Here is a 12,211-nt window from a genome sequence, read left to right as displayed (position 1 = left end):
TTTCTTTGTAGATATGTTGAAACAATTTTAGTTTCTTTTGAATTCTGTTTTTCTTGAAGTTCTATTGGATGGCTATTACATTAGTTTTTCATTGTTTTCTTTGATTTTCATTGCCTTTACTGCCCTTTTGTGCATATTTGTCCATACTCTGTATATATTTGCATGCTTCTACTGGTGGTTGCACATTTTTCCTTGCTCATCATCATGCAGCAACTTTTGAATATACTGCACAGGCTATGAATACCCTTATGCAAATATTTTGCATAGCCTGTGCAGTCCTCTATGCCACTCATGCAGAACTGCATAGGCTGTGAATCCCCTTATGCAAATGTTCTGCATAGCCTGTGCAGTCCCTTATGGCCACTCATGCAAAACCGCACAGCTTATGCACCTGTTCTGGACAACACTTTATTCTGCATAACCTGTGCAGCTTCTTATGCATCCCCATTATCTCTTGAATTCTCATCCGCTCTATACCAGGTAACTCTTTCTTTGTGCTCTTGAATCTCACAATTCCTGGTAATTCCTGTTTACTTTGAGTTTTGATAATACACTGCTACATTTTGATTGAGGACATTAAGGACAATGTCCAATTTTGAGTTTGGGGGTGTGCATTTTGATTTTTGCTACATTTTTCACATTTTGAGTATAGGAACATCTCATCCCATTCCATTTACATGTATTGTAAATATTTTACATATACATCCATACATACATATACATAACACATTTACACACACATTATACATCACTTAGAAATTGTACACATTGCAAACAAATAGACAAATAGATTTTCTTCATTTAGTTAATGCATTGTTCACTTTTAGGAATCATGCATTATGCATTAAAATCTTTTGTCAAATCCCTTGAGTATTGAAAATGTGCCTATGAGAGTGATTTGACTTACCTTTAGTTGGGTTTGTGGATTGAAAGTTTCCTAAGAGGTGCAAAGTTTTGAAGTGTCTATCCCTTGCCTATATCTTCTTAGCCAAAAAGCCACCCAACTAGTCCTTTAGAGATTGGAATGTTTAGAGGGAGTTATTGGATATAAGGTAGTCAAATGATGTCTCACCAATCCTAGAACAAATTTTCTAAACCTTTCAAGGCGAAATACCAGCTTGTACTTGAAAAGAGAGATGATTAGGCATTCTTTGATTTAAACCTTCTCATTTTAAACCTTTGGCCCTTTTCCTAATTAAAATTGACCCTTGCAAACCCCTTTGAGCCTTTTTATCCCTAATTTTTCTTGAAATCCTTATTGCTACCTAGCCAATGAACCAAACACTCCAACCCTTTTCATGAGGATAATTGAATATTAGGTACACTTTATAAAAAAAAAAAAAAAAAAAAAAAAAAAAAAAAAAAAACAATAAAAGGGAGAAGAAATGCTTGTCATCTTGTAAAAAGTGCTAGTATATGTACTTTTCATTATTGTAATTCAAATTGAAAGAAATCCACCCAAAGTATTAAAAGGAATGAGTTTAGGGGTGGCATTTTTAGGGACAATCATCAAAAGAAAATGCAAGATACAAGTTTAAAGTATCAAAATGTCCGTTCATTTTTATGTGTTTTGTAAACTATGCTAGCACTTGACAATTCTCATTGTGTATTTCTCTCCTCCAAATATAAATAAAAAAAAAAAGAGAAAAAGAAAAAAATATAATAAAATAAGAAGTGTACCTTATGTTGTCAAGATTGAAAATATTCTCATGCTTTGAATCCTTTTTACCCATTTTTCTTCTTAGCCTCATTTTGAACCCCATAGCCCCATTACACCCCTAAAAAGACCTTTGATCTCTTGATAGTACTTGCTACATTAGTGGAGATAGGAGTAGGGAATTTGCCTATGGGATTGGAAAATTATCTATTCATTCATTTAATTCCATCATTCTATATAGAGACACTTTGGTTATTGATTGTCCTAGAATTCCTTTTGAACATGACTTTCTCTTTTGATTGGTTGGTTTTGAAATTTTGAATGATAATTGACTTGATGGCTAAGCGGTGAAAGCTTGGATAAGCATTATATTCTTTGCATTTTGAAGGATGGGTATATGGATTGCTGGTATGGCTGAAGGTGTGTTAAGTTACTTTAATAGGTGATTTTCATAGCTCTTTGGATAAGGCACCCCTAAAAAAAAAAAAAAAAAAAAAAATTTGCATCACATTTTAAAGTTTGCTTGAGGACAAGCAAAAGCTTGAGTTTGGGGGTATTTGATGCATACATTTTGCATAATCATTTAGGTTTAATTTCATAGCCATTTTATTTGATTATTAGTCACTTTTAGCTAATTTCATTAGTTATTTAGTTAGTTTTTTATAATTATCAATTTTGGATTAATTTGTAATTTTTACTTTGTTTTGTAGGAAAAATAGTGTTTTTGAAGGACTAAAAAGAAATTTTGCCATTGAGGAGTGATCTCTGCAGCCAAAGATGTCAAAAAAACAAGTCTCAAAGTTGAAATATGCATTGGCCAAATTGCGCATAACTTGCCGCATAAGCTATGCAGATCTGCATAAGGAGAAGAAATACTATTCCAACACCTGCCGAATTGTGCATAAGGAGAGTGCATAGCTTATGCAGATTCATGCCTCCCTTATGCAATCTCACGGAATTGTGCATAACCTATGCGCCTAGTCATGCAGTTTCGCATAAGTAAACCAGAAACCAGCCGAAAACTGCATAAGGGACTGCATGACTTATGCAGTCCACTTATGCAGTCCCACAAAGACTTCATTAGGGCTCAGAAAATCCCTCCTCAAATACACCATTTTAGGGCTCCATGTCAGAAAATGCTATAAATAGCCCCATTTCCCATTTTAGAAAAGGAGGAAAGAAAGGAAGAGGAGAAAAAGGAGCAGGAGCAGCTGAAGAGTCACAATCAATTTCCAAACCATTTCCAACCAGATTTGGAGATTTCTTTCTTTTCTTACATTTTTCCTACATTTCTAGTGTTGAGCTTCTTATTTCTTAGCTTAGATTAAAGCTTTATTTCCATATAAACTCAGAATATCTTGTAAACATTATGGATAGTGAGTAGTTTTATTTTGATTCTGGAGTAAGAGATGTAATATTTGAGATATTTTGTGGATTTTGATTGGGTAATCCATATTTTGTGGTCTTAATGAGTTTTATTCATTTCTTGTGTGCTTAATGACATGCTTAGTGTAGGATCCCATTAAGTAATGTTCTTAATCCATGGTTGAGACACCGAAAGGAGAAGGCCTTGTGATAGATAATCAAGAAATTGGACTTAATTAACTTAGATATAGAAATAGACTAAGGATTAAGAGAATTCACAGATTAATTAAAAGAACCTAATGTGTATTAATTAACTCTAACTCCACGAAAGTAAGATTAGATTGATTAAGGTACTCTTTGTCTCACTCGAAAGAGTATTTAAAGGATTTAAGAATTAATCTCCTTAAAACCCGTAAGTTCCACAAGATTGGATAACCAATTTAAAATCCCAAAATAGCTTGAATATGAAATTCCGAACTCCGGAATCGCCTTTTTATCATTGTTAATTTCTAATCAAATTTAATTGCTTGCTATTTTAAATTTTGCCATATTTCAACTTGCTTATTTCAAATTGATGCAATTTTAGTTTAATTAATACATGGTTGAATAGATTATTGATTTTACACATATAGATTTCATACTCCAATACCCATCAATTTATTGTTTTAATTTCAAAAATAGTTTAATTTAGTCAACTTTTTATATCAAAAATTTAATCATTAACACAACTCCTCGTGGGAACGATATCTTTTCTATATTACTTGTACGACCCGTGCACTTGCGGTTGGGCCACATCAAATACCACGTACTCGCCATTTGTCTGCTGTAGCTGCTGATGCAGCAGCAGCTTGGTTTTATGCATTGTTTTTCCATTTAAAGAAAAAAAAATTCACCATTTGTCCATTAAGGTACATTCTATTTCATATTATTATTAGAATTGTTATTAAAAAAATTCTCTCTAATATATTGATTAAAAAAATTATTTCAAAATTAAATTGAATATATTCTGTTAATAAAAATTTTAAAATAATAAAACAGCTTTTCTATTTTTTTTAATAATATTTAAATAATTTTTTTTTAAAAAATATTTGTTTAGCTCTGAACTCTAGTGTCATGTGGACATAAAATAATAGTTTATCATTTAATTGCCATTTCATTTTTTGAAATATTTGAAATATTTTATGTTTATTTTGATTTATCATATTTAGATTTTACATGATATTATTAGATAATTTTATTTTTATAAAATATACTAATAATTATTAAATTATCTTTTATTTTACGTAACGAGTTATTATATAAATATTTATTTTATTTAGTAAAAATAAAAGTAAAATAAAAAATAATTAATACTTTTTAATTTTTTAAATATGATATATAATTTTTTAATAATAATAATAATAATAATAATAATAATAATAATTCTCAGTCAATTATATATAGAAAATTAATTAGCCACAAAAAGAAATGTTAACGTAAGAAGAATTAAAACGTATGGGATGGGATGGTAGTCATCCTTGTTTCACATAAATGCTTTGAGATATGAACTATGAAGTGATGAGAATCCAAATTGGGGACCAGTGCCAGCCCAACCTTATCTGTGTAGCTCAATGGAGAACCTCACAATTCCATTTCAATTTATGTGATTCAAAATAATTTATAATTATTTTAATTCATACTAAATCAATCAAATTTAAACAATTCGTATATTAATGATTATTTTGACATTTTTATGAACCGATGTGAATTTATCCCATTCATCAATTCATATCCCATTCAAAGTTACTTAAGAAAAAAAAATATATTCCTTAAAAATAACAAATATAACTGTATATATAGAAACACATAGACGTGCTCTGTTTCCTTTCAAGATAGTTGTTAGATAAGCGCATTAAGGACAGAAAAGAAGGAAAAAAAAAAAAAAAAAAGTCATGGCGGAAGCAGAGCTGAATAGCAGAGAAAAGAGATGGTCTCTCAAGGGAATGACTGCTGTTGTCACCGGAGGAACAAGAGGCATAGGGTAGGGTTGGCAACTCAAATTAATTAACAATTCTTTTCCTTCTTTCAATCTGACTAATAACTTGCTTTGATTTAAATTAACTGTTTGGAGATACCTACTGCAAGGTTAGGCATGCTATAGTAGAAGAATTAGCAGGATTTGAAGTGGCAGTGCACACGTGTTCACGCAATCAAAAAGAGCTTGATCAATGTTTACAGGAATGGAAAAACAAAGGTTTCAAAGTAACTGGGTCCGTCTGCGATGTATCTCATCGAGACCAAAGGGAGAAACTCATGCAGACTGTCTCCTCCATCTTTAATGGAAAACTCAACATTCTTGTAAGTTTTGTATATTGTTGGGAGATGGCAATTGTTTACTTCTAACAGTTGGTTGATCTACTTGAAATGATTCATAATACGTTCAAATTCGTATTCAACCAGAAATAATTTAAATTCAAATGATGTATAAATTTTACAGTTAAAAAATGATTTATGTGATTCGACTGAAAATTGATATATTTAAATTTGATTCGGTAAACATAATTTCAATTAAAAAATTAATCTTATTTGATTTTAAAAGTTTTATTTTAAGTGAATTGATTTACGAAATATAAATTAATTAGAATTTTTTTTTATTTCTTTTAATAGATGCACAATGAACAAAAAATAATTGATGGACTAAACAATAGAAAATATTCATCTCTTTTTCTGGTAAATAATTTTAGAATAAATGCACAAGAAGACTCCAATTAAATTTCTTTTTTGTACATTAACATGATGAATAACTATGTACAGCATCAAAAAATGAAACCCAAAATGACTTGCCATTTACCACCTTGTGATTCAATATTCTTTTAACTGTGTGCCATTAAGGATGCAAAACTTTCTGATCATTTGATTTTTTTTTTTTTTACTTCTAAAAACTTTTTTTTTTGTACAAAACTAAATTGGGAGTTTTAAATTATATGACCAAGAGTTATATATGTTTGATTAGGTCAATAACGCAGGGACAACTATAGCTAAAGATGCGGTGGAGCAAAGTCCTGAAGACATATCCTTCTTAATGGGTATCAATTTTGAGTCTAGTTATCATCTGTGCCAACTTTCACACCCTCTTTTAAAGGCATCAGGAAATGGAAGCATTGTCAATATTTCTTCCATTGCAAGCATTGTTGCTGCTCCTAAATCGGCCATCTATGCAGCTTCTAAAGGTTTGTTATAATAATATGTATACTTGACTTAACTATATTTTTTTATTGTTTTATTTTTTTTTTTTACATAAAAAAGTGATAAAAAAAATAAAATTTAAAAATAGTAAAAAGTAAAAGAAATAATGAAAAAGGCTTATTTTTAATTACTTATAGTTTGCTTTTGACTGACAGGAGCATTGAATCAAATCACAAAAAGCTTGGCATGTGAGTGGGCAAAGGATATGATTCGCGTTAATGCAATTTTACCAGGGCTAATTGATACCTCACTCGTCGACAACCTAATGGTAATTGAATCTGCTCCAGTGCTCCTCTCATATATATATATATATATATATATATATATATATATATATTTCTCCTTACATTGTATGCTCTGCTCCTAGTGTATGTGCATCTTAACTGACAAAATTATGAATCTCATACTCATAAATTTAATAAATAATTATTTTTTATATTGCCTTCTTTCACATCCACATAATTATAACAACAATTTCTTTGCAAAGCTGAAATAAGAATGCGTACATTAACTCTTCTTTGAACCACAAATGCGTTATGCTTTATGCATCTCCTTTTATCCACGCATAATTATTAGACATCCTGAGTACAAAATTTATGACTTAGGGGACCATAAAAACTGTCCCTAAAAGCCTGCTTCGCTTACAAAATTTATGACTTAAAAGAGACCTTGCACTAAGCCGTCCTGAGGTTTGGCTTTGTTCATTATCGTTTCTATTTTATGTTTCAACTTTGAAGAACAGATTCACATACAAAGAGAGAAATAGATACCCATTATATGGTTAATTTCCTATTTTTTGCAGGAAATTCCTGAATTGGCTGATTTTTTTTATCGATTAACTTGTCGAATCCCCATGTGTCGGCCTGGAAAGCCTAATGAGATTTCACCATTAGTGGCATTCCTTTGCTTCCCTGCTGCTTCCTATATAACTGGTCAGGTTATTACTGCTGATGGAGGATTTACAGTGAATGGATTTTGCCTTCCAAATAATAAAAATAAATAAATCTTTCTAGATTGTAAAAAGCCAGATAGTATCTAATTAAATAATCAACGTTTCAGTTTGTAATGAAGCCAAATTGTAATTTTTTTTTATTGTGTTATCATTAATTAATTTATTATCTTGTTCCTTGTATTATTTTAAAATAAGCATGTTGATGCAATATTGTTTTATTGAGCATCCATAGTTTATGGTAGCATATTAAGCCATGGATCAAAAGTTCAATTACATGCAAAATCCCTAGCCCAAATCTCGTATCTCTAGTCTAAATTAATATAATTACATTCAAAAAATGAATTATGCCATTTAATCATAGTTTAAGCGTTACCTTAAATGCAGTTATTCTGCAAGAAAATACTTGAAAAAAAATTTTCCATTTTTATGAGCACCACACCTTGCACAATAAAAGCACAACCTTTGATGTTGCCAAGAATACAACCAAATATGCAGCTCTTGCTAGACCAGAAAACTTGTTCGTAGTTAAGGGAAAACCGAAGCAAAAACGTCAATTAAAGTTTTTGCTTTTAACCTTGTAATTCATGCAAAAACGTAGCAAGCCAAATGGCCTTAGCCATTTTATTATAGCAGTTGAATGTCGTTTCCTTCACATGCCCAAGTCCAACACGCACAAGAGAGGATGGGAATAACTTCCCAGTCTCGATAACTTTTCTTGCTTAGTATTTTTATTTATCTCTTTTTTTTTTTTAAATTGAATTTTTAATATTAATTATATTTTTCTTTTTTAATTTTTATTAATGTAATTAAGATAAAATTAAGAAATTTAAATTAAATATTAAATTAAATATTTGTAGAATTATTAGTAAAAAAATGATTCAATGAATTTTTAAGTAATTAATAAATGAATCATTAATTAAAAGACACTAATGATAAATAAATTATCCCAATGAATTATGAAATAATTGTATTTTATAATATTATATTTTTTAGCATAAAAAATAATTTATAAAATAATAATAATAAAGAATATTTAATGAATTTGAAAATAATTAATTAATAAATAACTAAAAGTTATTTTAACAAATAATAATAAAATAGGAAGATTCATGGTTTTTAGTTTTACTTCATATATAAGAGTAATATTGTATGCAAAACTATTGACCACACAAATAAAACATAAATATTTTTATACAGTAGAATGAAATTACTGCTAATTCCATTAACAGACATAAATAGCTTTCTAAAAATTACATCTACAAGAAAAGTGTCTTTTTCTGATTTTTTTTTAATGCATTAAGAATTTTACGGTACAAATCAATTAAAAATTATTTTTCCACATTCAAATAAACACTTTATTATTTATATAATTTTTATAATAATCAGTGCATAGCACAAGAATACGACTAATTTATAAATAAAAAGGTCTTATATTTTTCACTTGCGTCTGGGATAGTTGCATGGGGAAATTTAATAGCTGAGTTTTAGTTGTAAGGGAGAGCTTAATAGGTCCTTTAACTTTTCATCAAGTCCAAATAAGCACAATTTAATTTTTCTTGCAAATAAACTCATAACTTTACATTTAAATTCAAATAAACTCATTTTAAAAAAAAAATTAATAATTCATTCATTAATAATAAAATATTAATTTTCATATTTTAAATAATTAACAAATATAAAATTTAAGAAAAAAAAAGAAAAGAAAAGAAAGAAAGACATTCCAGCAAATCGAACGAGACCATAGGAGAATGTAAAACCTCAAGACATAAAAATAAATAAATAAATAAAATAAAATTCCCATCAAATATCTCCACACACGTTAACACCCATAAATCTCAAAATTCTCCAACAGCATTTTCACAAAACTCCAATAACAATAAATTCTTCTTCTTTTTCTTCTTCTATTCACTGCATCGAAAAAAAATCTCATGCTTCATGGAGTCTGGGATCTTGATTCTTTGCTTCTAATCCTATTATTCGATGATTTTGAAGGATTCAAGAATGGTTTCAAAGGGAACGGAACCTTTGGTGTTATTATCCAATTTATCCCATCCTCTTGCTGTTACAGCTATTGTTATCTCGCACAATAGCCATTTGGTGCTTTAGGCTTATGGGGAAGAGTACGCCGGCCGGACTTCAAGGGCATATACAGGGGTTGAGTTGGGGCTTGACTCAAATATCTTTCATTTTCATGCGAGGTTTTCTTGTTCATCCGGATAGCATTTGTATTCCAGTCGATGGGCAGGGTCAGCGCAAGGCAGAGCACAGTTTTTGCGGTATTGGTTTTTGGCGTCCGAACCCATATTGTGATATGAGATTGTGGGTTTCTGGATTTGTGATATGAGATTGTGGTTGGGATATTATGTTTTGAATTTCTGGGTTCTAAAAGGGTGCATGTTTATTTTTTCTATTTTTATTTTAATTAAAATAACAAATAATTTTTAATATTTAAAAATTAAAGAAATTGATATTTTATTATTAAAAAAAATACTGTTTTATTAAGTGAAGACTAATTTAAACTTAAATGAAAAGTTTTAAGTTTATTTAAAAAAAATAAAATGAACTTATTTAAATATTCAGAAGCTTATTTCAGCTCATTTAAATATTAATAGAATGTGAAAGATATTTTTTTAATTAAAAATATAATACAAAAGTAAATTGCAAATCAACAAATTATATTTCTAATAAAATAAAGTTAATTATTTATATAAAAAATAATATAAATAGCAAAAACAAAATTAACTATTTTATAAGAAAAATTGGGAAGATTTGATGATATTGACAAATTAGGTAAGCCAATAGATGGAGTAAAATGGTCATTCCAGGTAAATGTCTTATACGGAATGACAATCTAATAATGGGTGGACATGCAAAAAAAAATGAATATGTATATATAGATGGGTCCCATAATTTTATAACCACAAGACGAAATGATCAAAATGCCCTCCGTTTGGCTTAACGAGCCAAAATTGTGTGTACCGATTGATTAAATTTTTATTGTGTTTTCTTAACATTTTATTGTCATTAGAACCCCAATAATCCTTCTCTAAGGTCCCAAAAATTATTTCATGAAGTTTTCCCCGGGTCTCGGGTTGCTAACGGCCTTCACCGTCACTTCCTTTTCGGGTTACTCATCCCTGGGGTTTTGGCTCGTTTAACCTTAGTGTATTTCTTTCCTATAAATTTTTCCTTAATCTTTATGAGCATTATTTGGTTTCTTTATAACTTCCCACTTTAGTCTAATTATAATTTCAAACATTCTAGCTGCCCGGACCGACATTAATCGCCGGAACAGTAGACTGTACGGACTAGCTAAAGTGAGGATGTTACACTACACAGGGTCTTGAGGTACATTAAAAGTTCTCCTGATAAAGGCTTGTTCTTTCCTTCTACTTCAACTATCCATCTCAAAGCCTTTAGTGACTTAGATTGGGCAGGTTGCGTGGATATGAGGAGGTCTGTTACAGGATTCAGTATTTACCTTGGTGATTCTCTCATCAGTTGGAAATCTAAAAAGCAAACCACTATCTCTAAATCATCTTCAGAAGCAGAGTATAGAGCTCTTGCAACTACTACTTGTGTAATTCAGTGGATTGTTTACTTATTGAAAGATCTTCATGTCTCTCATCTATGCCTGCTAGCATTTACTGTGACAACCAATTAGCTCTTCATATTGTAGCTAACCCCACTTTTCATGAAAGAACTAAACACATAGAACTTGACTGTCATATTATTAGAGAAAAGGTTCTTTTCGGATTGATTCACTTGCTTCCTGTGGCCTCTTCTGCTCAATTGGCTGACATCTTCACCAAGGCTCTTGCAGTCTCACCCTTTCAAACATTGGTGCTCAAGCTGGGAATGTTAGATATACATTCTCTAACTTGTGGGGGGGTCTTACTAGAGAATTAAGAAATTAGTTTTATTTATTCAGTTAGCAAACTTTTATTGACTTTGACTGTTGTAACTAATTCTTCTTTTCTTTCCCGCCTAGTTACTCTGATGTATATAAAAACCACCTGATTCATTATTCATTTTGTAATAATTTGCAACTTGTAAAGTACTCTTTAAAAAAAAAAAACTCATAAACAAAAGCACATAATAACTCCATTAAGGTAGAAAAATACAACAAAAACACATATTTAAGATCTACTAATAAGGACAGTTCAAGAGTTTATTCACTCAAGATTTATCAATAATAATAGATATGATTAGGTAATGAACCTTAGTTACTGACTTTTATGATAAACTCAATTCCTTATTATTTATATGGATGGAGAATTTACTCTTTATGGATTTAACCCAGTTCAAATGTAATTATTTTCCAGAATAATGATAAAAAAAGGTTTCATTAAGCGTCATGAATAATTGAAGGACCAACTACTTTAAACTGAAAGCAAATAATGGCTAAATGATGTTTGGGTATTCGCAAGTATACGGGCCGTATCAGTAATAAAGTGATAAGTCAAGTATTGTTCCCACGAGGATTCACATTTGATTATCAAACTATGAATGAAGCGATTATTTGGGCAAATGATAATGGAAATAAAATGTAAATACAAATAAGCTTGGTAAAATTGGTTAATCTAAATAAAATAAGTAAGAAACAAAGCAAATAAATTCCTAATCTAGATGCAATTAAACTAAATTAATAATGGGTAATTAAAATTAAAGGCTAATTAATGGTGAAAATGATTTTTGAGTTAGGGTTTATGCATAAATTAATCGAGATTTGTTTTGATTCATCCAATTTTCAGATAAAATAGAGTTTGAAGGTGATTGATTCTAAAATCCTTTGATATCTTTTTCAAGCAAACCAAAGAGTATTTTAAGAAAACCAAATCTACTTTCGTACAATATTTGATTCATGAAAACCCATTAAGTTTTATAACCAATCAATGAATCCTCTAAAATCCCTAGTTTATTTCTAAATCTATGTGATTTTAAGTTCTAATTCTTGATTATCTTTCAATGATTTTCACATTTCAGTCATTCAATCAAATATTAAGATAATA

General features: G+C 29.8%; 1 protein-coding gene across 1 annotated transcript; it reads left to right on the top strand.

Moving 5' to 3' along the window:
* Positions 1–4,880: 4,880 nt before the first annotated feature.
* Positions 4,881–7,365, top strand: LOC110638731 (tropinone reductase homolog). Its single transcript, XM_021789381.2, has 5 exons — positions 4,881–5,042; positions 5,152–5,359; positions 6,015–6,231; positions 6,403–6,515; positions 7,050–7,365. The coding sequence occupies exons 1-5, from the start codon at positions 4,954–4,956 to the stop codon at positions 7,248–7,250; spliced, it is 828 nt and encodes a 275-aa protein (XP_021645073.2). The 5' UTR covers positions 4,881–4,953; the 3' UTR covers positions 7,251–7,365.
* Positions 7,366–12,211: the final 4,846 nt, after the last annotated feature.

Source organism: Hevea brasiliensis, chromosome 5 (assembly GCF_030052815.1).
Source record: "Hevea brasiliensis isolate MT/VB/25A 57/8 chromosome 5, ASM3005281v1, whole genome shotgun sequence".
In the NCBI taxonomy this organism is placed as follows: domain Eukaryota; kingdom Viridiplantae; phylum Streptophyta; class Magnoliopsida; order Malpighiales; family Euphorbiaceae; genus Hevea; species Hevea brasiliensis.
This window is presented reverse-complemented; position numbering and strand designations above follow the sequence as displayed.